The sequence below is a fragment of the Garra rufa genome, chromosome 1 (genome assembly GCF_049309525.1).
Source record: "Garra rufa chromosome 1, GarRuf1.0, whole genome shotgun sequence".
Lineage (NCBI taxonomy): Eukaryota > Metazoa > Chordata > Actinopteri > Cypriniformes > Cyprinidae > Garra > Garra rufa.
Window position 1 is genome coordinate 1,257,205 of NC_133361.1, and position 27,307 is coordinate 1,284,511.

The 27,307-nt window shown below is 35.4% G+C and overlaps 2 protein-coding genes and 1 non-coding gene across 3 annotated transcripts; 2 read left to right on the forward strand and 1 right to left on the reverse strand.

The window, feature by feature from the left end:
• Window positions 1–4,727: 4,727 nt before the first annotated feature.
• On the reverse strand, window positions 4,728–4,881 carry LOC141347350 (U12 minor spliceosomal RNA). The gene has a single exon (XR_012357332.1). It is a non-coding gene; the product is annotated as a U12 minor spliceosomal RNA (small nuclear RNA).
• Window positions 4,882–5,425: 544 nt separating this feature from the next.
• LOC141327909 (polymerase delta-interacting protein 3-like) lies at window positions 5,426–17,778 on the forward strand. The gene is made up of 9 exons (XM_073835376.1): window positions 5,426–5,577; window positions 6,374–6,944; window positions 7,047–7,106; window positions 7,950–8,048; window positions 8,153–8,347; window positions 12,636–12,713; window positions 12,829–12,958; window positions 17,224–17,290; window positions 17,413–17,778. Exons 1-9 carry the CDS (start codon window positions 5,510–5,512, stop codon window positions 17,636–17,638), a joined length of 1,494 nt encoding a protein of 497 aa, XP_073691477.1. The 5' UTR covers window positions 5,426–5,509; the 3' UTR covers window positions 17,639–17,778.
• A 1,123-nt stretch (window positions 17,779–18,901) lies between these two features.
• Window positions 18,902–26,861, forward strand: LOC141327501 (ribosomal RNA-processing protein 7 homolog A-like). Its single transcript, XM_073835352.1, has 7 exons — window positions 18,902–18,975; window positions 19,127–19,275; window positions 23,005–23,127; window positions 25,033–25,156; window positions 25,235–25,332; window positions 26,349–26,556; window positions 26,689–26,861. Exons 1-7 carry the CDS (start codon window positions 18,924–18,926, stop codon window positions 26,772–26,774), a joined length of 840 nt encoding a protein of 279 aa, XP_073691453.1. The 5' UTR covers window positions 18,902–18,923; the 3' UTR covers window positions 26,775–26,861.
• The last annotated feature ends 446 nt before the right edge of the window (window positions 26,862–27,307 follow it).

Below are 27,307 nucleotides of genomic sequence, written 5' to 3' on the forward strand. Positions count from 1 at the left end.
TTTGTATAGGTTTTTATACAGAAACAGCTTTTTATGTAAAATTAACTTATATAAAAGAACTTTAATTCATGGGGATAATTTCACATGGTTTAGTGTAAGATTTTTGCCGATCGTTTAATCTTTTATAAAGTGAATTTTACATAAAAAGGCAGTTTTTGTATAAAAACCTATTTAAAAAAATATTTATTTTTTAATTTATATATATTTAAAAAATATTTTTTTATTAATTTATATATATTTAAAAAATATATTATTTATTACTATTATACATTTTTTATAACTATTTTTTATAACTATTATAAAAAAAAGTTCTGTTCATGGTCTTTGGCGTCTCTGGAGGCAACAAAATGCAATTTTGTAACAAAATAGTAGTTACAATTTTTTTATTTTCCTGTTTATTAATGTTTTTCGGAGGATTTTAGATATTTTTTAAATATATATAAATTAATAAATAAATATTTGTATAGGTTTTTATACAGAAACAGCTTTTTATGTAAAATTAACTTATATAAAAGAACTTTAATTCATGGGGATAATTTCACATGGTTTAGTGTAAGATTTTTGCCGATCGTTTAATCTTTTATAAAGTGAATTTTACATAAAAAAGCAGTTTTTGTATAAAAACCTATTTTAAAAAAAATATTTATTTATTAATTTATATGTATTTAAAAAAATATTTATTTATTAAATTATACATACTTAAAAAAATATTTATTTATTAATTTATATATATTTAAAGAAAATATTATTTATTACTATTATACATTTTTTTATAACTATTTTTCATAACTATTATAAAAAAAGTTCTGTTTATGGTCTTTGGCGTCTCTGGAGGCAACAAAATGCAATTTTGTAACAAAATAGTAGTTACAATTTTTTTATTTTCCTGTTTATTAATGTTTTTCGGAGGATTTTAGATATTTTTCAAATATATATAAATTAATAAATTAATATTTGTATAGGTTTTTATACAGAAACAGCTTTTTATGTAGAATTAACTTATATAAAAGAACTTTAATTCATGGGGATAATTTCACATGGTTTAGTGTAAGATTTTTGCCTATCGTTTAATCTTTTATAAAGTGAATTTTACATAAAAAGGCAGTTTTTGTATAAAAACCTATTTAAAAAAAATATTTATTTATTAATTTATATGTATTAAAAAAATATTTATTTATTAATTTATACATATTTAAAAAAATATTTATTAATTTACATATATTTAAAAATATATTATTTATTACTATTATACATTTTTTATAACTATTTTTTATAACTATTATTAAAAAAAGTTCTGTTCATGGTCTTTGGCGTCTCTGGAGGCAACAAAATGCAATTTTGTAACAAAATAGTAGTTAAAATTTTTTTATTTTCCTGTTTATTAATGTTTTTCGGAGGATTTTAGATATTTTTTAAATATATACAAATTAATAAATTAATATTTGTATAGGTTTTTATACAGAAACAGCTTTTTATGTAAAATTAACTTATATAAAAGAACTTTAATTCATGGGGATAATTTCACATGGTTTAGTGTAAGATTTTTGCCTATCGTTTAATCTTTTATAAAGTGAATTTTACATAAAAAGGCAGTTTTTGTATAAAAACCTATTTTAAAAAATATTAATTTATTAATTTATATGTATTTTAAAAAATATTTATTTATTAATTTATACATATTTAAAAAAATATTTATTTATTAATTTATATATATATTTAAAAAATATATTATTTATTACTATTATACATTTTTTATAACTATTTTTATAACTATTATAAAAAAAGTTCTGTTCATGGTCTTTGGCGTCTCTGGAGGCAACAAAATGCAATTTTGTAACAAAATAGTAGTTAAAAAAATTATTTTTCTGTTTATTAATGTTTTTCGGAGGATTTATGATATTTTTTAAATATATATAAATTTATAAATTAATATTTGTATAGGTTTTTATACAGAAACAGCTTTTTATGTAAAATTAACTTATATAAAAGAACTTTAATTCATGGGGATAATTTCACATGGTTTAGTGTAAGATTTTTGCCGATCGTTTAATCTTTTATAAAGTGAATTTTACATAAAAAAGCAGTTTTTGTATAAAAACCTATTTAAAAAAAAATATTTATTTATTAATTTATATGTATTTAAAAATATATTTATTTATTAAATTATACATATTTTAAAAAATATTTATTTATTAATTTATATATATTTAAAGAAAATATTATTTATTACTATTATACATTTTTTTTATAACTATTTTTCATAACTATTATAAAAAAAGTTCTGTTCATGGTCTTTGGCGTCTCTGGAGGCAACAAAATGCAATTTTGTAACAAAATAGTAGTTAAATTTTTTTTATTTTCCTGTTTATTAATGTTTTTCGGAGGATTTATGATGTTTTTTTTAAATATATATAAATAAATAAATAAATATTTTTATAGGTTTTTATACAGAAACAGCTTTTTATGGAGAATTAACTTATATAAAAGAACTTTAATTCATGGGGATAATTTCACATGGTTTAGTGTAAGATTTTTGCCTATCGTTTAATCTTTTATAAAGTGAATTTTACATAAAAAGGCAGTTTTTGTATAAAAACCTATTTAAAAAAAATATTTATTTATTAATTTATATGTATTAAAAAAATATTTATTTATTAATTTATACATATTTAAAAAAATATTTATTAATTTACATATATTTAAAAATATATTATTTATTACTATTATACATTTTTTATAACTATTTTTTATAACTATTATTAAAAAAAGTTCTGTTCATGGTCTTTGGCGTCTCTGGAGGCAACAAAATGCAATTTTGTAACAAAATAGTAGTTAAAATTTTTTTATTTTCCTGTTTATTAATGTTTTTCGGAGGATTTTAGATATTTTTTAAATATATACAAATTAATAAATTAATATTTGTATAGGTTTTTATACAGAAACAGCTTTTTATGTAAAATTAACTTATATAAAAGAACTTTAATTCATGGGGATAATTTCACATGGTTTAGTGTAAGATTTTTGCCTATCGTTTAATCTTTTATAAAGTGAATTTTACATAAAAAGGCAGTTTTTGTATAAAAACCTATTTTAAAAAATATTAATTTATTAATTTATATGTATTTTAAAAAATATTTATTTATTAATTTATACATATTTAAAAAAATATTTATTTATTAATTTATATATATATTTAAAAAATATATTATTTATTACTATTATACATTTTTTATAACTATTTTTATAACTATTATAAAAAAAGTTCTGTTCATGGTCTTTGGCGTCTCTGGAGGCAACAAAATGCAATTTTGTAACAAAATAGTAGTTAAAAAAATTATTTTTCTGTTTATTAATGTTTTTCGGAGGATTTATGATATTTTTTAAATATATATAAATTTATAAATTAATATTTGTATAGGTTTTTATACAGAAACAGCTTTTTATGTAAAATTAACTTATATAAAAGAACTTTAATTCATGGGGATAATTTCACATGGTTTAGTGTAAGATTTTTGCCGATCGTTTAATCTTTTATAAAGTGAATTTTACATAAAAAAGCAGTTTTTGTATAAAAACCTATTTAAAAAAAAATATTTATTTATTAATTTATATGTATTTAAAAATATATTTATTTATTAAATTATACATATTTTAAAAAATATTTATTTATTAATTTATATATATTTAAAGAAAATATTATTTATTACTATTATACATTTTTTTTATAACTATTTTTCATAACTATTATAAAAAAAGTTCTGTTCATGGTCTTTGGGGTCTGTGGAGGCAACAAAATGCAATTTTGTAACAAAATAGTAGTTAAATTTTTTTTATTTTCCTGTTTATTAATGTTTTTCGGAGGATTTATGATGTTTTTTTTAAATATATATAAATAAATAAATAAATATTTTTATAGGTTTTTATACAGAAACAGCTTTTTATGGAGAATTAACTTATATAAAAGAACTTTAATTCATGGGGATAATTTCACATGGTTTAGTGTAAGATTTTTGCCTATCGTTTAATCTCTTATAAAGTGAATTTTACATAAAAAAGCAGTTTTTGTATAAAACCTATTCTAAAAAACATATTAATTTATTAATTTATATATATTTAAAAAAAAATCATAAACCCTCCGAAAACTCCACAAATGTGGAGTAAAAACTTTAATAAACAGAAAAATATTTTTTATTTTTATTTTTTTAACTATTATTTTCTTACAAAACTGCATTTTGTTTCCTGAGGTAAAAAAGGACCCCGAGAGTGTAATTCGAAAACGAAGACCGCATATTAAAGGCGTCCAGAGGAGTTGCCAAGTCCGCGCTTTTCCCGCGCAATCGGGCTACTTTAACACTGTTGCCGCGGGGGAAACGACACTTTATTCTCTGGAATGCGAACTGTACCAGGGAACCCCTCCAAAAAACGTGTATTTTACCGTCTGGAACGCGATTTTTACTGAGGGACCCCCTTCAAAATACCATTGGATTAGTTTTGAGTAACAATTGGGCGGATTTTATTGTGAAACCCTGGCAACCATGGAATCCAGTCGTGGACCACAGCGATGGTAGTAGGTTTGTGTTTAGTTTACTATCATAAACAAACCAAACACTACACTGGGACTGCTTTAATCACGCACAACCAGTGATTATTCGCTTTTCTAAACTCTTAAGAAGAATACATCAAAGTTAAAGAGCTTTTTCTGTTTTTTTGACACATTATGGGTGTTCGGGGCAGATCCTAGCTCCGCTCGGCATCTCACTAAGTAGGTGAGTCACCTCACAGACGGACCTGTACCCTTTCAAAAATTTCTCTCGCGAGTTTGAGCGAGGACACGGGCGTCACCCCGCGTCGTTATTTTCCTTACTCATCAGTTTAAGGCATAACCAGCAACTAGACGCGCTCTCGCTCCGGTTCACGAGCGCCCGCGTGCACAGCGACGGTGAGCAGAACGAACGCGCGCGCGTTCAGCCTTTCATTCAGTCAGCAGATGATTTAAATGATTAAGCATTACTTTTTAAAAAGATGTGTAAAGACACACAATGCACTTAGTAGATTACGATGCTAAAAAAGACCAATTTGTGTCTCGAATGAAATCTTCAGCCGGTGCATTGTGGGACAGCGCGTGACGTCACAGAGTTTCACTGTTTGCGCTTTGAGTTTTTTGCTATGAACCTTGTTTAAGAAAGAGAATAGTCTCTGCGTATGTACACAACATCGTGTTATTAATATCTGGAGTTATATAGTGAGTTTCAGTTCGGGTTCCTTTCGTCATTTTCTCTTTAATAATATATTTGACTTTATTTTATGTAAATAGAAACAAGACGCTGTTTTATTTGTAGTTGTTTCTTTATCTATGTAACGTTAATGATTAAATAAACTCAATTCGGCTCTCGCGTTTTCTCGTGTATTTTGACCCTTTCCGCTGCCCGTCACGCACCGATTTGCCCCGCCCATATGTACGTAACGTGCATGCGCACTGCGCCCGCACAGAATTCACACAAGCGTCGATATGGCGGATCTCTCTCTCGATGAAGTGATTCGTCGCCGCAGTTTTAACGCCAGAGGAGTCAGTAAGAGGTAAATGTGTTTAGGTACTTTAAACGGCATTGATTTAAACCGCTCGGTCGTTGTAACGTTATTTATTCTTTATAAACGCAGTCGTGTAAGCTCCTCTTACTGAGAGCGATGTCCCGCCTTTTCTCGCCGCTGATTGGTTAAAGAGCCGCGCTCAGCGCTTACGTTCTCGTTCTTATTGGCTGACGCGCTCGACTCATGGCGTCCTGCGCGTTTGTGTTCGTTCGTTTGTTTTTACAAACAAACCTCCCTCGTACGTTGTATTAATTTAATTTGTGTATTTCTTTCACATTATCTACAGTGCGCACATAAACTAGAGCGCGTAGCTGTATACTGTATGTATGTGTTATTAAAACACGAGTTCCCTCAGTGAGTGATCGATATATCGGACGATATCCGTCGATCGAAAGTGCTTTTGATTCAAAGTAAAACATCTGTTTGAAATCCATTGACTCCGTATTGCGAGAAGCTGCCTCTTTGTCATTTCTGACTTATAACAAATATCAGAGTAATATCTAAAAGCTGCTATGTGACAAGATGTACAGTAAACAACCTAGAAAACACATAACTACGTTTTTATAAGCTGTCGACCTAAAAAACGAGCGTTTAAGCACACAAAAGTAGCGTTTTTTTTTTTTTGTCATATTACTGCTGGAGGGAAATTTAACGGCAGCAGTAGACATTCATTATTTTTAACCATCTTAAAGGATTTTTTCACCATCCTAAAAGGGGGAGATATATTGAGAAACTAAATTTTATTTCTCTGTTGTGTGTAACTCTGCTTTTGTCCCTCCCACAGGCCCATATATGGCAGAGGGGCGGGGTCAGTGGGCAGGGCCTTCGATGCCCGTCAGAAGATTGGCAGCGGTGATGTCAGGCAGCGGTTGGGAGTGGGCGGAGCCACAGGAGGTAAACGCCCTGAGAGCGACACTGGTGAACCTCTGGTTTATTCTGGATTTGCTAACATTGTTCATCGCTCTGTCCGTCCAGCGTTTCAGGTGAAGGATGCGAGAGAGAAGCTGGGACAGAAAGACGCTCGGTTCCGGATCCGGGGTCGAGGGGCCGGATCGAGCGCCGTACAGGACGCGCGACAGCTGATCAACTCACGCAAACAGCAGCAGACGCCTCCGAGCGTGACGCTCCAGCAGACGCCCGTCAAACCCACGGGAATCCCTCACGTCCAGATCCACAACGCAGGCCCCGTCTCTGCTGGCCCCCGGCTCCAGAACATCAGAATGGGTGTGGCCCTGCAGCCAGGAGGCGGGATCACAAAAGTAGTGGACGCACGTGATAGGTTGAGCTTGAAGAGGAGCGTCCCGACGATGTCCAATCAGAGCGCAGCGTCTATGAAGATCACCAAAACCATCCAGGTGAGCAGATGATTATCACGACTGGAGATATTGATCATCTTCACACGAGTAATAAAACTGACTGGTGTGTGTGTGTGTGTGTGTGTGTGTGTGTGTGTGCAGCAAAGGCCCGTGGGAATGACCAGCGGGATCCGCATCAATGTTCCCAGTGGAGCCGCTCCGGTGAGACTCACATCAGTCATACAACACATTTAATCCATTAAAAGGGTCATCGGATGCCTATTTTCCACAAGTTGATATGATTCTTTAGAGTCTTTGTGAAAAGTCTGTAATATACTTTGGTTATAAATATTCTCAATAGTAGTGTAAAAAAAACACCCTTTTACCTTGTCAAAATCAGCTCTGCAAAATATCAACTCATTTTAAGACATGGCCCCTTTAAATGCAAATGAGCTCTGCTTGCCCCGCCCCTCTCTGCCGAGGGATGATGAGCTGTAATGTTTACTTTAGCTGCATTTAGCAGCAAATCTTGCCAACAAGCACATTATTAAGAAAAGGCATTTGCAAAGATGTATAAAAAAACCCTTATACTCACTTCAGGAACGATTCACACGAACATAGACGCATATGTAGATCGGGATCGGCACTTTCCTTTTAAAAACGAAATTAGCATTAATCCTCTGCGTCTTCAGCGGAGTAAATGACGACTGCTATGTTCATTATTACATCCTCAATCGCTCAATCGGAGTCATTCTTGTCTTCCTCTGCACCTGAGTCACTCAATGGAGATCAGAGTCGGACTGTTTGAGCTCGGTGAGGGCGGGGCTAAGGTAAGACGCTCATGTCAATCAACTATTGTGGGAGGGGCCTCTGTCTGTGTGTCGTCACACCCACAAGAAGCTGAGAATGAGCTGATTTTAAAAAGGGGATATTACTTTTAAAGATTAAACAAATACCACTGGGTGTATTTTTATGATTGTAGGGTGGTTGTGTTCACAACCTCAGTCTGTTTTTAATGAGTGTGAATAATATAACCTCATATCATACCATAATGTCTCACTGTAGGCCATGTCTGCTGCTGCTGCTGATGAAGATGAAGATGATGGAGCTGTGATTCCCAACAAACAGATGAAGATCACTACAGCCAACACCCTGCAGACACGAGTGAGACTCACACACACACACACACACACACACACACACACACACACACACACACTAGTGAAACCAATTGTTAAGTATCTCTCTCTCTCTCTCTCTCTCTGTAGGCGGGGCCTGTCTCTCTGTCGACTCCCATCACTAAGGTGGTGAAGAATGACTCTTACACTCCTCCATCAGTCTCAGTGCCGCCCGCTCGCCCCGCCCGCCCCCCCACACAGACCCTACAGCCCGTCTCCAGGACGACCGTCGCCACGCAACAGACGAGCGGAGACGCCAGCGGACCCACACACACACCTACACAGGTACACACACACACACACACACACACACACACACACACACACACACACACACACACACTGTAACACACACAAGTCTTTAACAGCAATGACTCCAGACTTGACTTGGACTTAAACAGTGTGACTCGGCAAGTCTTTATGCTGTGCTTGTATCGTTTTTATCCACACAATGTTTAGGATATTTAATGTTTTAGACATTTAAATGACACATAAGCACTATAAACCACTTATAATAGTAATAGTAAGAAGTAACACCAATGTATATTGAAACGGCAGTATAGCCTAATAATTTCCTAAACCTTTCAAACTTTTTTTTTATGTCATACACTTGTATGTAGCAAACATATAAAGTTGAATGGATGAATTGACGTGTTATAAATCACAAAATTCATTTACTTGGATATATTTGTGTGTCAGAATAGCTATATTTTTGCCGTGAATAATTTCACATGGCTCATTTCTTAAACCTGTTGAACGGAGTCAGACGTGTTCAGTTTATGCTCGTGCCAAACTGGTAAACTCCATATAGGAGCTCAACCTATAAAATCATTCAAATATTAAAGCGATGGTTCGATGCACTCCGAAGCCCATGTAAATACCCCATCCGAAAGCTTTTTTACCTTAGTCGAACATTGAGGGAGATATCAGAGTTTTTCGAATGACTTGCTACAGGAGTGAATGGTACATGTGATGTATCTGGTATATTGCACCACTAAACGTGCAGGTAATCTTACCAAACTTGTACAGTAGTGTAAATGGGGTATGTACTCACAAAACGCTGTGTCGGAAAATTTGTAAGTCCACCATGAGTGTTTTAAAAACACGTTTTACCCGAGAACTACTAGTCTCAAAAACTACAAATGGCGAGACGTCGACGTCACTTCCCTGGTTTGGGAAAAGCACGTAAAAGTCCACTTACTACGTCTGTGTGCATGTCAACTTGTGGTGTGGGCGGTGTCTCGCGACATCACCTGGTTTAGAATATCCAATTTTTTTCCCTGAAGTATTAACAACTTAGTTTCACTTAATCTGTTTATGTGAAATTGCTTTAACAACAAAATATCAATGCATTCGTTTTTCCAATGCAGCGTTTTGTGACTACATACCATATTTACACTACTGTACAAGTGTGGTAAGATTACCTGCACGTTTAGTGGTGCAATTTACCAGATACATCACATGTTCCATTTACGGCTGTAGCAAGCCATTCGAAAAACTCTGATATCTCCATAAATGTTCGACTAAGTTAAGCTTTAACATTTTATTTTGAATGCAGAATAATAAAATGTAGAACAAAGACAGTGCAGCACCATGATTGCATCTATCATTGCACTCGTCTCTGTGACAGCATGAATTTTGTACAATTTGTTATCAATAGGATTTGTCAAAGGAATAGCCTATATAAGAACTTAATATAATATAGAACTATAAGAAAAACTCATCATTAAATCTGTCTTTTAAACCCATTCACTGATGGTTTTTTATTTCTATTTAACATTGTATACATTATAACTATTGTGATGTATTTACTTTTCTGGTTCATTTGATCTCTTAGCCCAGTAATTAACATTCTTATTAACGTATCAAGTACCATAAATGTTTATTCCATTAATGCATATTCCGACTTTACTCTCGCAGTATTCCGACTTTGCTCTCGCAGTAATACGACTTTATTCTCCCCGTATTCCGACTTTACTCTCCCCGTATTCCGACTTTACTCTCGCAGTATTCCGACTTTGCTCTCGCAGTAATACGACTTTATTCTCCCCGTATTCCGACTTTACTCTCCCCGTATTCCGACTTTACTCTCGCAGTATTCCGACTTTACTCTCCCCATATTCCGACTTTACTCTTGCAGTATTCCGACTTTGCTCTCGCAGTAATACGACTTTATTCTCCCCATATTCCGACTTTACTCTCACAGTATTCCGACTTTGCTCTCGCAGTATTCCGACTTTATTCTCCCCATATTCTGACTTTACTCTCGCAGTATTCCGACTTTGCTCTCGCAGTAATACGACTTTATTCTCCCCGTATTCCGACTTTACTCTCCCCGTATTCCGACTTTACTCTCGCAGTATTCCGACTTTGCTCTCGCAGTAATACGACTTTATTCTCCCCATATTCCGACTTTACTCTCACAGTATTCCGACTTTGCTCTCGCAGTATTCCGACTTTACTCTCCCCATATTCTGACTTTACTCTTGCAGTATTCCGACTTTGCTCTCGCAGTAATACGACTTTATTCTCCCCATATTCCGATTTTACTCTCACAGTATTCCGACTTTACTCTCGCAGTATTCCGACTTTATTCTCCCCATATTCTGACTTTACTCTCGCAGTATTCCGACTTTACTCTCGCAGTATTCCGACTTTACTCTCGCAGTATTCCGACTTTATTCTCCCCATATTCTGACTTTACTCTCGCAGTATTCCGACTTTACTCTCGCAGTATTCCGACTTTACTCTCGCAGTATTCCGACTTTGCTCTCGCAGTATTCCGACTTTATTCTCCCCATATTCCGACTTTACTCTCACAGTATTCCGACTTTACTCTCGCAGTATTCTGACTTTATTCTCCCCATATTCTGACTTTACTCTCGCAGTATTCCGACTTTACTCTCGCAGTATTCCGACTTTACTCTCGCAGTATTCCGACTTTGCTCTCGCAGTATTCCGACTTTATTCTCCCCATATTCTGACTTTACTCTCACAGTATTCCGACTTTACTCTCGCAGTATTCTGACTTTATTCTCCCCATATTCTGACTTTACTCTCGCAGTATTCCGACTTTACTCTCGCAGTATTCCGACTTTATTCTCCCCATATTCTGACTTTATTCTCCCCATATTCCGACTTTACTCTCGCAGTATTCCGACTTTATTCTCCCCATATTCTGACTTTATTCTCCCCGTATTCCGACTTTACTCTGGCAGTAATACGACTTTATTCTCCCCATATTCCGACTTTACTCTCACCATATTCCGACTTTACTCTTGCAGTATTCCGACTTTATTCTCCCCATATTCTGACTTTATTCTCCCCATATTCCGACTTTACTCTCGCAGTATTCCGACTTTACTCTTGCAGTATTCCGACTTTATACTCCCCATATTCTGACTTTATTCTCACCATATTCCGACTTTACTCTCACAGTATTCCGACTTTACTCTCGCAGTATTCTGACTTTATTCTCACCATATTCCGACTTTACTCTCACAGTATTCCGACTTTACTCTCGCAGTATTCCGACTTTATTCTCCCCATATTCTGACTTTATTCTCACCATATTCCGACTTTACTCTTGCAGTATTCCGACTTTATTCTCCCCATATTCTGACTTTATTCTCCCCATATTCCGACTTTACTCTCGCAGTATTCCGACTTTATCCTCCCCATATTCTGACTTTATTCTCCCCATATTCCGACTTTACTCTCGCAGCATTCCGACTTTACTCTCGCAGTATTCCGACTTTACTCTTGCAGTATTCCGACTTTATACTCCCCATATTCTGACTTTATTCTCCCCATATTCCGACTTTACTCTCGCAGCATTCCGACTTTACTCTCGCAGTATTCCGACTTTACTCTTGCAGTATTCCGACTTTATACTCCCCATATTCTGACTTTATTTTCTCCCCATATTCCGACTTTACTCTCGCAGTATTCTGACTTTACTCTCGCAGTATTCTGACTTTATTCTCCCCATATTCTGACTTAGCTCTTGCAGTATTCCGACTTTATTCTCCCCATATTCTGACTTTATTCTCGCAGTATTCTGACTTTATTCTCCTCGTATTCCGACTTTACTCTCGCAGTATTCTGACTTTATTCTCCCCGTATTCCGACTTTATTCTCCCCCTATTCGGACTTTACTCTTGCAGTATTCCGACTTTACTCTCGCAATATTCCGACTTTATTCTCCCCATATTCCGAATTTATTCTCCCCCTATTCGAACTTTACTCTTGCAGTATTCCGACTTTACTCTCACAGTATTCCGACTTTACTCTTGCAGTATTCCGACATTACTCTCGTTGTATTTTCGACTTTATTCTCACAGCGTTTTGACTTAATTCTTGTAAAAAAAATTTTTACCATTCAACTATAACAGGATCATAGTAAAATGAATGGCTCTGAACTGTACAAATCATGTGAACTACCAGAAAATAAAACATTATCAGCACTATAAGTGTGTTTAGTTTCTCTCATCCTTTAAACTGAACAGTATTGAGAGCAGGAATTGCGAGTGTAATCCTCCATCTGATCTGTGTGTGTGTGTGTGTCTGTCAGCCTGTGTTCAGTCCTCTGGAGGGCACCAAGATCACGGTCAACAACCTTCATCCTCGAGTGACGGAGGAGGATATAGTGGTGAGTCACGTCTGCTGCTCGTCACAGCTGTCAGATCAAACACACACCGTCTGTCATTGATTAATGTGTGTGTGTGTGTGTGTGTGTGTGTGTGTGTATGTGTGTGTGTGTGCAGGAGCTGTTCTGTGTGTGCGGTGCGCTGAAGCGGGCGCGGCTGCTCAAAGTGGGCGTGGCTGAAGTGGTGTTTGTCCGTAAGGAGGATGCAGTCAACGCCTACAGGAAGTACAACAACCGCTGTCTGGATGGTGAGAGTTACACACATAAGCTGCATTATGAGCAGTCACTCATTACTAGAGATGTTCTGATATCACAATCTCTCAAAATTTGAATTATATAAAATAAGACAAATGTAGACTTGTGTACACTTTGAAGTTAAACTTTTCTATCTAGTGCACTTTAAGAGTTCAAAATGAAGCGCTCCAACCCCTTTTCTTAACTAACAAACTTAAGTCAGGAAAGTCAATGTTTTTATTTGTAATCTAGTGTCTCAGTCTACATCACATTCACACTGCTGTTTTAGGAAGACAAACAAAGTAGAATATAATAACAGTAAGAGCCATACATTGTAAAACAACTGCACTGCAAAATAAATGAAAATGAATATTTCATAGGTTTATTATTTTTAAACTTGCTAACGACATGCTAGTGACTAAATCATGCTGCAAACATGCTAACGACATGCTAGTGACTAAATCACGCTGCAAACATGCTAACGACATGCTAGTGACTAAATCACGCTGCAAACATGCTAACGACATGCTAGTGACTAAATCACGCTGCAAACATGCTAACGACATGCTAGTGACTAAATCACGCTGCAAACATGCTAACGACATGCTAGTGACTAAATCACGCTGCAAACATGCTAACGACATGCTAGTGACTAAATCACGCTGCAAACATGCTAACGACATGCTAGTGACTAAATCACGCTGCAAACATGCTAACGACATGCTAGTGACTAAATCACGCTGCAAACATGCTAACGACATGCTAGTGACTAAATCACGCTGCAAACATGCTAACGACATGCTAGTGACTAAATCACGCTGCAAACATGCTAACGACATGCTAGTGACTAAATCACGCTGCAAACATGCTAACGACATGCTAGTGACTAAATCACGTTACAAACATGCTAACGACATGCTAGTGACTAAATCAAGCTGCAAACATGCTAACGACATGCTAGTGACTAAATCACGCGACAAACATGCTAACGACATGCTAGTGACTAAATCACGCTGCAAACATGCTAACGACATGTTAGTCATGCTAACAACATGTTAGTAACTTGCTAATCATTCTAGAAACATGTCAATAACATGCTAGTCATGTTAGCAACATGCTTATCATGTTAAACGTGTTAGTAACTTGTTAGTCATGCTAAATCATGCTAGCAACATGCTAATCATGTTAGAAACATGTCTGCAACATACTACTTACTTTCTAGTCATGTTAACAACATGCTAGTAACATGCTAGTCATGTTAAAAACATGTCATCAACATGCTAGTCATGCTAACAACATGCTACTAACTTGTTCGTCATGTTACAATCATGCTAGTAACAGGCTAATCATGCTAGTAACTTGTTAATAATGTTCCTAGTCATGCTAGAAACATGTCAGCAACATGCTCCTAACTTGCTAGTCATGTTAACATCATGCTAGTAACATGCTAATCATGTTAGGAACATGTCTGCAACATACTAATTAACACACTAGCTAGTAACATGCTAGTCATGCTAACATTATGCTACTAACTTGCTAGTCATGCTAACAACATGCTAGTAACATGCTAATCATGTTAAAAACATGTCAGCAACATGCTAGTCATGCTAACATTATGCTACTAACTTGCTAGTAATGCTAACAACATGCTAGTAACATGCTAATGTTAAAAACATGTCAGCAACATGCTAGTCATGCTAACAACATGCTACTAACTTGTTCGTCATGTTACAATCATGCTAGTAACTTGTTAATCATGATGTTAGTCATGTTAGAAACATGTCAGCAACTTGCTCATAACTTGCTAGTCATGTTAACATAATGCTAGTAACATGCTAATCATGTTAGGAACATGTCTGCAACATGCTAATTAACACACTAGCTAGTAACATGTTAGTCATGCTAACAATCATGCTAGTAACAGGCTAATCATGCTAGTAACTTGTTAATTATGATGTTAGTCATGTTAGAAACATGTCAGCAACATGCTCATAACTTGCTAGTCATGTTAACATAATGCTAGTAACATGCTAATCATGTTAGGAACATGTCTGCAACATGCTAATTAACACACTAGCTAGTAACATGTTAGTCATGCTAACATTATGCCAATAACTTGCTAGTCATGCTAACAACATGCTAGTAACATGCTAATCATGTTAAGAACATGTCTACAACATATGAATTAACACACTAGCTAGTAACATGCTAGTCATGCTAACAACATGCTACTAACTTGCTAGTCATGCTAACATCATGCTAGTAACATGCTAATCATGTTAGGAACATGTCTGCAACATGCTAATTAACACACTAGCTAGTAACATGTTAGTCATGCTAACATTATGCTACTAACTTTGATAGTCATGCTAACAACATGCTAGTAACATGCTAATCATGTTAAAAACATGTCAGCAAACATGCTAGTAGGGCTGTCGCGGTTAAGGAATTTCCCTTGCGGTAATTTTGAGTGGCTCAGTAGCGCGGTATGCGGTATTACCGCCATATAATTGTGTGTAGGCTGTTACAATGTAAAATCATATTCAGAAATCAATAAACCGAAACCAAATCGCGTTGATATATGAAGTGAAGTAAACAGTACTTACATAGAAACCTAGCCAGTAAGAAATGCAAATTTTGAAGAAAAATGTCAGACATACTTAGAGGCTTTGCATCTGAAATCTTCGTGTATATAACAGTTAGCGCGCACCCTCCAGTCTGACTGGACGAGAGACTTTCTGTCAGTATTTCACCTGCGTGTTCTAGGCGAGCTGTCAGTCAGTGCAGTTTCATTTTTACGCCACAAGATGGAGGCAAGAGACTATCTTTGAGTAAGTCTTTAATCCGTTCATTCAACTATACGTTCAAAAACGCTTATTTATTCAAAGAGAGACGTAATGAAACACGATGTTAAAATCATTTTAACTTTAATCGCCACTTTTAAAGGCTCAGCTGACCAGCAGAGCATCGATGTTAAGACAGAGATTTCACTTTCCTTGGACATGACAAGCTAGTTTCACATACATACCTGACTCGATCTGAAAGACAGACGCAGGTAATCGCACAAGCTCAGTCGATCTCTCTCTCATTCGCTGTCTGTTTAGGCTTGTTAAGTGCATATCTACTGAGCCTCATAATAAAAACATTATGTTATCATTACTAACTTATTACTAATTTAATATTCAGTGCACAGGCATTAAGTGAGAAGGGCAAATCCTTAGGAAAAAAGAAAACAGGCCAATATCGCGGTAGCTGCGGTTGTTGCATTCCTCTGCGGTTATGCACGTCAATAGCGCGGTATTGCGATATTGCGGTTATCGCGACAGCCCTACATGCTAGTCATGCTAACATTATGCTACTAACTTGCTAGTCGTGCTAACAACATGCTAGTAACATGCTAATCATGTTAAGAACATGTCTACAACATACTAATTAACACACTAGCTAGTAACATGCTAGTCATGCTAACAACATGCTACTAACTTGCTAGTCATGCTAACAACATGCTAATCATGTTAAAAACATGTCAGCAACATGATAGTCATGCTAACATTATGCTACTAACTTGCTAGTCATGCTAACAACATGCTAATAACATGCTAGTCATGGTAACAACATGCTAGTAACATGCTAATCATGTTAAAAACATGTCAGCAACATGCTAGTCATGCTAACATTATGCTACTAACTTGCTAGTCGTGTTAACATGCTAGTAACATGCTAATCATGTTAAAAACATGTCAGCAACATGCTAGTCATGCTAACATTATGCTACTAACTTGCTAGTCATGCTAACAACATGCTAGTAACATGCTAGTCATGTTAAAAACATGTCAGCAACATGCTAGTCATGCTAACATTATGCTACTAACTTGCTAGTCATGCTAACAACATGCTAGTAACATGCTAGTCATGTTAAAAACATGTCAGCAACATGCTAGTCATGCTAACAACATGCTACTAACTTGTTCGTCATGTTACAATCATGCTAGTAACAGGTAAACCATGCTAGTAACTTGTTAATCATGATGTTAGTCATGTTAGAAACATGTCAGCAACATGCTCATAACTTGTTAGTCATGTTAGCAACATGCTAATCATGCTAAAAACATGTTATCAACATCCATCTTGTCTCTCTATCTACATTTTCAAATGTCCAGGTTTTCCAGCTGGTTTAGCCTGTGGGTGTAGTGTTTCTCAGTTCAGTATCCTGGTGTGGATCATGTGTGTGTCTCTAGTTGTTCCACTAGTGATGGACCGATCTGTGTGTGTGTTTCAGGTCAGCCGATGAAGTGTAATCTGCACATGCAGGGCAGTGTGATCACGTCAGAGCAGCCCATCCTCCTGTGAGACACGCCTCCTCCTGTCTGTCTATAATAATGATGATGAAGATGATGAAGGTGACTGATGTCTCTCTCTCTCTCTCTCTCTCTCTCTCTCTCTCTCTCTGTCTCTGTCTCTCTGTCAGGAGGTTGAGTGATACTCCAGGTGCTGTGGGTCAGAAGGACTCGTTGTCGTTGCGTTCGGGCAGTAAGTCGTCATCAGGTCCGGAGGTGGATCCTCAGACCATCCTGAAGGCTCTGTTCAAGTCCTCCAGCCAGACCAGCAGCAGCAGCGGAGGAGGAGGAGGAGGAGGAGGAGGAGGAGGAGACACCAGCGGCCCTCACGCCACCGCCTTCCGCATCAAGATCTGACACCAGTGTTTTTACCAGCGGAGCCCCAGTGATCGCCACATTCACGTTCACACCATCTCCAGCTCACGTTTACGTTCGCTTTTAACGCCGTTTCTGTCTATCTGCTTTCTGTTTTCTTCAGTAAAGATCTTGCTTTATAATCAGCCGTGTGTGTGCTCTTTGTTCTAGTTCACCTTCACACTCGAACTGAAGACATTTATCATCTTCCAAAAGATTTATGTTTCAAATAAACACTGTTCTTCTCAACTTTCTATTCATCTGGGAATCCTGAAAAATATAATGTATGACCGTTTCCACAATAAATCAGCATATTAGAATGATATCTGAAGGATCATGTGACACTGAAGACTGCAGGAATGATGCTGAAAATATAGCTTTGATCGCAAAAATAAATTCAATTTTAACAAATATTCACATGGAAAACAGATGTTTTAAATAGTAATATTTTTTCCCTATTTTTACTGCATTTTTGCTTGAATAAATGCAGCCTTGGTGAGCAGAGACTCAAAACCATCACAAACACCGATTGAAGTGAAAGACGAGGGATGCTCACGAGGCCTAGAGCAAATATGCGACACATATAAATCACAAAAACAGTCATAAGGGTCCTTTTTTATTTAGATGTGTATATATAATCTGAATAAATAATCTTTCCATTGAAGTCTGGTTTGGTAGGATAGGACAATATGTGGCCAAGATACAACTATCTGAAAATTTGAGGGTGCAAACAAAATCGAAATATTGAAAAAAAAACAGCCTTTAAAGTTGTCCAAATGAAGTTCTCTTAGCAATGCATATTACTAATCAGAAATTACGTTTTAATATATTCACGGTAGGAAATTTACAAAACATCTTCATGGAACATGATAGTTACATAATATCCTAAAGATTTTTGGCATAAAAGAATGTAACTTTATAATTAATAATAAAAAAGATAGTTTTGAGCCATTCAATGTATTTTTAGCTAGTGCTACAAATATAACTGTGCTACTCATGACTGGTTTCGTGGTCCAGGGTCACATTTATGAAGATTTTCCAGTGAATCTGTTAATAAAACAAAGCAATATGACTTTACAAGTACATTTATTTTATTTTATTTTATTTATTAATTTCCTTTTATTCGTTTTTAATAGCCAAGATCGTTTTCATTATATAGAAAAGGCGAATTAGACACTATTCTGATTACTAAATGTTCACATTTCGCTCATGAGCCAGTAAAAGAACTACAGTTCCCAGCAGCCATTGCGTTTGTGTTTCCGGCGGCGCGTGTAAACGCTAAACAAAGATGGCGCCCTCCGAAGATCAACACGCGTGCGTCATTCCTGGAGGTTTTACTGGTAAAATCAGCATTTGATTTTCATTCAGTAACGTTTATAAATTGTTAGCCTTTTCTTTAGTCGTACTAGAGGAGATTACCAGAAAGAACCGAAGTGTGCTGGTGTGAGGTGTGCAGATGTGAACGCTTGTGTTTCGGTGTTTGTGTTTCAGTGCTGTCGCTGAGGTTCAGTGAGGATGACGCTCATGCTGCTCTTCATCAGCTGTGTGTTAAAGAGCACAGGGTCCGATCGGAGTCGAACACCAACAGACCGCTGGACCGGACTCTGTTTGTGCTCAATGTTCCTCCATACTGCTCTCAGGTCAGTCTATAGATGCTTTAGTTAGTAGGTTATTTGTGTAATTGTTATTTAATTATGTATTTATTCATTATTATATGTATTTAAATATAGTTTTGTTTTCAATATAACTTGTATTAATGTAATATATAATTATTACCCAGCTAACAATTTTTGGTTCCCAAGAACGTTCCCTATTGGTTAGCCAGGAAAGTTTTCTTTTTTAGGTTAGGGGAACGTTCTGGGAACCTACTGGGAACGTTCCGGCAATGTTCTCTGTAGGTTATAAAATTAAAACTAAAAATAACCTACAGGAAACATTTTGGGAATGTTCTTTATAGGTTATTAAAAAGAGAACCTACAGGAAACGTTTTGGGAACGTTCTTTTTAGGTTATAAAATAAAAACTAAAAATAACCTACAGGAAACGTTTTGGGAATGTTCTTTTTAGGTTATGAAATAAAACCTAAAAATAACCTACAGGAAACGTTTTGGGAATGTTCTTTATAGGTTATTAAAAAGAGAACCTACAGGAAACGTTTTGAGAATGTTCTTTTTAGGTTATGAAATAAAACCTAAAAAATAACCTACAGGAAACGTTTTGGGAATGTTCTTTATAGGTTATTAAAAAGAGAACCTACAGGAAATGTTTTGAGAATGTTCTTTTTAGGTTATAAAATAAAAACAAAATAACCTGCAGGGAACGTTTTGGGAACGTTCTTTTTAGGTTATAAAATAAAAACTAAAAATAACCTACAGGGAACGTTTTGGGAATGTTCTTCATAGGTTATTAAAAAGAGAACCTACAGGAAATGTTTTGGGAACGTTCTTTTTAGGTTATAAAATAAAAACTAAAAATAACCTACAGGGAAAGTTTTGGGAACGTTCTTTTTAGGTTATAAAAAAAACTAAAAATAACCTACAGGGAACGTTTTGGGAACGTTCTTTTTAGGTTATAAAATAAAAACTAAAAATAACCTACAGGGAATGTTTTGGGAACGTTCTTTTTAGGTTATAAAATAAAAACTAAAAATAACCTACAGGAAACGTTTTGGGAACGTTCTTTTTAGGTTATAAAATAAAACCTAAAAATAACCTACAGGAAACGTTTTGGGAACGTTCTTTATAGGTTATAAAATAAAACCTAAAAATAACCTACAGGGAACGTTTTGGGAATGTTCTTTATAGGTTATTAAAAAGAGAACCTACAGGAAACGTTTTGGGAATGTTCTTTATAGGTTATAAAATAAAACCTAAAAATAACCTACAGGGAACGTTTTGGGAATGTTCTTCATAGGTTATAAACTAAAACCTAAAAATAACCTACAGGAAACGTTTTGAGAATGTTCTTTTTAGGTTATAAAATAAAACCTAAAAATAACCTACAGGAAACGTTTTGGGAACGTTCTTTTTAGGTTATAAAATAAAAACTAAAAATAACCTACAGGAAACGTTTTGAGAACGTTCTTTTTAGGTTATAAAATAAAAACTAAAAATAACCTACAGGAAACGTTTTGAGAACGTTCTTTTTAGGTTATAAAATAAAAACTAAAAATAACCTACAGGAAACGTTTTGAGAACGTTCTTCATAGGTTATAAACTAAAAACTAAAAATAACCTACAGGAAACGTTTTGGGAACGTTCTTCATAGGTTATAAAATTAAAACTAAAAATAACCTACAAGGAACGTTTTGGGAATGTTCTTTTTAGGTTATGAAATAAAACCTAAAAATAACCTACAGGGAACGTTTTGGGAACGTTCTTTTTAGGTTATAAAATAAAAGCTAAAAATAACCTACAGGAAACGTTTTCAGAATGTTCTTCATAGGTTATAAAATTAAAACTAAAAATAACCTACAAGGAAACGTTTTGAGAATGTTCTTCATAGGTTATAAAATAAAACCTAAAAATAACCTACAGGAAACGTTTTGGGAATGTTCTTTATAGGTTATAAAATAAAACCTAAAAATAACCTACAGGGAACATTTTGGGAACGTTCTTTTTAGGTTATAAAATAAAACCTAAAAATAACCTACAGGAAACGTTTTGGGAATGTTCTTTATAGGTTATAAAATAAAACCTAAAAATAACCTACAGGAAACGTTTTGGGAATCTTCTTTATAGGTTATAAAATAAAAACTAAAAATAACCTACAGGGAACGTTTTGGGAACGTTCTTTTTAGGTTATAAAATAAAAACTAAAAATAACCTACAAGGAACGTTTTGGGAACGTTCTTTTTAGGTTATAAAATAAAACCTAAAAATAACCTACAGGGAATGTTTTGAGAACGTTCTTCATAGGTTATAAAATAAAAACTAAAAATAACCTACAGGAAACGTTTTGGGAATGTTCTTTATAGGTTATTAAAAAGAGAACCTACAGGAAACGTTTTGGGAACGTTCTTTTTAGGTTATAAACTAAAACCTAAAAATAACCTACAGGGAACGTTTTGGGAATGTTCTTCATAGGTTATAAACTAAAACCTAAAAATAACCTACAGGAAACGTTTTGGGAACGTTCTTTTTAGGTTATAAACTAAAACCTAAAAATAACCTACAGGGAACGTTTTGGGAATGTTCTTCATAGGTTATAAACTAAAAACTAAAAATAACCTACAGGGAACGTTTTGGGAATGTTCTTTTTAGGTTATAAACTAAAAACTAAAAATAACCTACAGGAAACGTTTTGGGAATGTTCTTTTTAGGTTATAAACTAAAAACTAAAAATAACCTACAGGGAACGTTTTGGGAACGTTCTTTTTAGGTTATAAACTAAAAACTAAAAATAACCTACAGGGAACGTTTTGGGAATGTTCTTTTTAGGTTATAAACTAAAAACTAAAAATAACCTACAGGGAACGTTTTGGGAACGTTCTTTTTAGGTTATAAACTAAAAACTAAAAATAACCTACAGGGAACGTTTTGGGAATGTTCTTTTTAGGTTATAAACTAAAAACTAAAAATAACCTACAGGAAACGTTTTGGGAATGTTCTTTATAGGTTATTAAAAAGAGAACCTACAGGAAACGTTTTGGGAACGTTCTTCATAGGTTATAAAATAAAACCTAAAAATAACCTACAGGGAATGTTTTGAGAACGTTCTTCATAGGTTATAAACTAAAAACTAAAAATAACCTACAGGAAACGTTTTGAGAATGTTCTTTTTAGGTTATAAACTAAAAACTAGAAATAACCTACAGGAAACGTTTTGGGAACGTTCTTCATAGGTTATAAAATTAAAACTAAAAATAACCTACAGGAAACGTTTTGGGAACGTTCTTCATAGGTTATAAAATAAAAACAAAAAATAACCTACAGGAAACGTTTTGGGAACGTTCTTCATAGGTTATAAAATTAAAACTAAAAATAACCTACAGGGAACGTTTTGGGAACGTTCTTTATAGGTTATTAAAAAGAGAACATGCAGGGAATGTTCTGGGAATGTTCTCATTTGGTTCCCGAATAAAATAACCAAATGGGAACGTTAGGGGAACGTTCTGTGTTTGATGGCTAATAATTATCAATATATAAATGTATTAATAATCGACTGTTTTTCTTTAAAATGTCCATTTAAAATCCTCTGATTTGGATGAATGTTTGATAAAGTGTGCATTAGGACACCGTATCCCACAATGCAGTGTGCTGAGTGTGACTCTACAGCGATGCGATGGTCAGATGATTTGAGTGTTGTGATCTGACTGTGAGCTGCAGGAGTGTGTTGTAGATGTAGATGTTGATGATGGTGTGTTTCTAGAGCGTGATCACAGACGTGTTCAGCCGCTTCGGCTCCATCCAGTCAGTGGAGCTCAACGAGAAACCAGGACCGAGCGAATCCAGCGACGCCGAGTCTGAATACTTCACCGCTAAACGCAGACAGGTGACGCCTGAACATGACTCTTTCTCTCATATCGTGCCCTTATTTCTGCCTCAACACAGTCTGGCTGCAGTTTCTGATGTAGGACGCTTGTCAAAGTTTGAGTGGACTTACTGCATCGAAAAATGTATTTATATCAAAAATGAAACTGCTTTTGCTGAAACCATGCCTATTTTTTATATTTTTTTCATTAAAATGATTAGTAGTATTAGTAGTAAATAGCTCAACCCTGACAGGGTTGAGTTTTTTTGAGATCTGACCCTATAAAACAAGTACATTGTATATACTTATGGATTAAATGAAAATATTGAACAATAATCATTTTCCATCTTAAGTTCATGTGACAGGGTTGAGTTGCTAAGTTTGACAGAACCCTCCCTGACTATAATTACATTTTGTTAATTATTTTCTAAGTGCAAACTCAGCAAAGTGCTTCAGGGAGATGACTAAATGAATGGGTTAAGATCGATATAAGGCATTATTTTATGCTAAAAAATTTTAAAAAGCAATTATTTTTGTTCGTTAATTGGCATACCACAGTATTGTGAAAAGCTTTGAGCAATTAACAGGGTTCCTTCAGACTCACCCCGTTGTCATCCAAGATGTTCATGTCTTTCTTTCATCAGTCGTAAAGGAAATTTGTTTTTTTGAGTAAAATGTTTCAGGATTTCTCTCCATATAGTGGACTTCTATGGTGCCCTGAGTTTGAACTTCCAAAATGTGGTTTAAATGCAGCTTCAAAGGACTCTATACGATCCCAGCCGAGGAAAAAAAGGTCTAATCTAGCAAAATGACAATTTATATGGTTTTTAACCTCAAATGCTCATCTTATCTAGCTTGGCAAGACAAGTGTTTGAGATTAAAAAGTATGTAAGTTTCAGGATTTCTCTCCATATAGTGGACTTCTATGGTGCCCTGAGTTTGAATTTCCAAAATGCAGTTTAAATGCAGCTTCAAAGAGCTCTAAACGATCCCAGTCGAGGAAGAAGGGTCTTATCTAGCGAAACGAGCTGCTATTTTTCTACAAAATACCAAACAGTACAAAATACAATTTATATACTTTTTAACCTTAAATGCTTGTCTAGCTTGGCAAAATGAGCATTTGAGATTGAAAAGTATATAATTTGTAAATGTTTTTAGGAAATAACCAATCATTTCGCTATATAAGACCCTTCTTCCTCGGCTGGGATCGTTTAGAGCCCTTTGAAGCTGCATTTTGGAAGTTCAAACTCAGGGCACCATAGAAGTCCACTATATGGAGAGAAATCCTGAAATTTATATACTTTTTAATCTCAAACGCTTGTCTTGCCGAGCTAGACAAGATGAGCATTTGAGGTTAAAAAGCATATAAATTGTCATTTTGCTAGATAAGACGTTTTTTTCCTCGGCTGGGATCGATTAGAGCCCTTTGAAGCTGCATTTTGGAAGTTCAAACTCGGGGGCACCATAGAAGTCCACTATAAATCCTGAGATCTTTTACTTAAAAACATAATTTCCTTACGACTGAAGAAAGAAAGAAAGACATGAACATCTTGGATGACAAGAGGGTGAGTACATTATCTGTACATTTTTGTTCTGGAAGTCAACTACTCCTTTAAGTGTATTTCCATCAAATAGAAGATCAGATCTGTAATATGGCAACAAAAAAAAAAGTATTTTTGCATAGTTGTGTTTGACGCACGAAAACTGTAACAATGTATCCTACAAGGTAACATAATGTAACCTTGCTCTCACTTGAAAAATGTATCCCCACATTAAGTTCTTGAATTTGAGGGTATTGGACCTGGAAAGTCCTTGAAAGGTTCTTGTATTTGAAGTTGACCAAGGTGTGGGAACCCAGAATGAATTTTGGTGAACCACCACTTTAGAAACTTTGAATGTAAACTATAATAGTAGTGTGTGTTTCAGTGTTTCAGAGTGGCCTACATCGTGTTCGAAGACCCGTCCAGTGTGAACGCAGCCAAACGTCACCCGCTCAAAGTCCCGCTCATCGTCTCCACAGCTGACAGACCCGTCAAGACCGGCATCCGCAGTGAGTGTGTGGTGATGATGATGATGATAATGATGAAGAAGAACATGAAGATGATGATGATAATGTATCTGTGTTTAGAGTGGATCCAGCAGTACTCAGACTCTCTGATCAACTCCTCATCGCTGCAGCAGGACGTCGATCAGTTCATGAATGACTACGACAGACGCAAGCAGGAGGTCAGACACGCTCACACTTTGCGCAGATTGGTTAAAACTGTCATCTATTCAACCAATAATCATAGGTCTTTTGAACCACCAATTAGCACGTTTCTTTAAAAATTCAACAAATGCAAAGTGAAAGTAAAGCACGTCGTGTGTGGCGCGCATTAAAACAAACGCACAAATATAGCTGCAAGCAGCGATGACGGGCACTAGCAATCGCCATCAGGAAAACGACACCCGGTGAAAACATGCATTCACAGTAACAGTTTCCTTTGTTAACATTAGCTATATTAGCTAACATGAACAGTAATTAAATGGCATTTAGTAACTCCTTTTCCTATGACGGTCCTCTGGTGGTCACCCTTGGTATTACAGTCTTCGTCTGGCAGATTACAGATGGGATATTTGTAATGTTTCTGGGGTCTCTGAGCATCACATAATCACGAAACTAACCATGTTTCCTACGAATGAGTTTTTCTTTATATGTAAAACGTTGTGGACAGTTGGGCTAATGCACTTTGAAGATATCATCTTTTTATAGTTACTTATACATCTCATCACCGTTCAAGATATCCAAAATCCAGTCGCAATTTAGGCTTGTCAATAGTAATTTTTCCATCCAAAAATGTGAGTTTAACTAATGCATCGCATAAAACATTTACGCAAAGAGAACAAAACCGTCACTTCTCAACTAGAAGCTGAAAATGATACTTTTCATATACCGAAATTATTCATACCCCTGGCAAATTCTGACATGGAAAAAAATATTACTTCTCTTTTATTTAAATTTTAGCAAAAGGTGGCATGTCTAAAATTGTTCATACTCTTCTCAATAATCAATAGAAAAGTCTTTATTGGCTATTACAGCAATCAAACACTTTCTATAATTTCTGATCAGCTTTTGCATGTCTCCACTGGTATTTTTGCCCATTCATCTTTAGCCATGAGCTCCAACTCTTTGAAAAAGATGAAAGGTTGGGTTTAGAGCAGAGTTCTGTAGCTCATGAATTATTCATGATGGTGTCTGGCAGGAGGCGGAGCGTCAGAAGGAGGAGGCGCAGCAGCAGCTGGAGGATGAGGAGGGCTGGGTGAAGGTGAAGAGGGGCAACCGCGGCGTAAAGGTCCGGCCACACAGCGAGACGGCCGACGAGAGGACGCTTCAGAAGGAGAAGAAGAAGAAGGAGCGCAAGGAGCTGCAGAACTTCTACTCGTGGCAGCACAGAAACACACAGAAAGAACGTGAGTCTTGAGACGATCAGCAGAGCAATAGAAATTAGGATTCTTTTTTCTAGCGGTTATGAAATCTTTCTTAAAATTGCACCTTTTTATCTCAACTTATGCTCTTTAAACCCAATCATCCGTCTGTTTCAGATATCGCTGAGCTCAGGAAGAAGTTCGAAGAGGACAAACAGAGAATCGCTTTACTCAGAGCACAGAGGAAATTCAGACCCTACTGATTCAGCCTACCCACAATTCCCTTGCACTCATTGGTTTGTACTGTCTGCTTGCATGAATGTTCATTTGAAATAAAATCTACAAGTCAATCGGCTGGTGTCTTTTACCAACTTTTCTCACACCGCACATCTATTTTCTTAGTCAAAAGCACCCTACCTTGAAAATGTAATGAGAATATATTGGAAAAACAGATGTGTTGAAGGCACCAGTGTTGTTTTTGACAACCATCTTAGATTTAGTCTTAGTCTTTTGGACTAAAATGGTTATTAGTTTTAGTCAAATTTTAGTCACTTCTATATGTGATAGTTTTAGTCTAGTTTTAGTCGACGAAAAGTCAAAAAGGTTTTAGTCTAGTTTTAGTCGACGAAAAGTCAAAAAGGTTTTAGTCTAGTTTTAGTCGACGAAAAGTCAAAAAGGTTTTAGTCTAGTTTTAGTTGACGAAAAGTCAAAAAGGTTTTAGTCCAATTTTAGTCGATGAAAAGTCAAAAAGGTTTTAGTCTAGTTTTAGTCGACGAAAAGTCAAAAAGGTTTTAGT

Coding starts and splice junctions, on each gene's coding strand:
- LOC141327909 (XM_073835376.1), top strand. CDS start 5,510: ATGGCGGATCTCTCTCTCGATGAAGTGATTCGTCGCCGCAGTTTTAAC. Junction 8,049..8,152: donor CCAACACCCTGCAGACACGA/GTGAGACTCACA, acceptor CTCTCTCTGTAG/GCGGGGCCTGTCTCTCTGTC. Junction 17,291..17,412: donor TCAGAGCAGCCCATCCTCCT/GTGAGACACGCC, acceptor TCTCTCTGTCAG/GAGGTTGAGTGATACTCCAG.
- LOC141327501 (XM_073835352.1), top strand. CDS start 18,924: ATGGCGCCCTCCGAAGATCAACACGCGTGCGTCATTCCTGGAGGTTTT. Junction 25,157..25,234: donor CGTCAAGACCGGCATCCGCA/GTGAGTGTGTGG, acceptor ATCTGTGTTTAG/AGTGGATCCAGCAGTACTCA. Junction 26,557..26,688: donor CAGAAACACACAGAAAGAAC/GTGAGTCTTGAG, acceptor CGTCTGTTTCAG/ATATCGCTGAGCTCAGGAAG.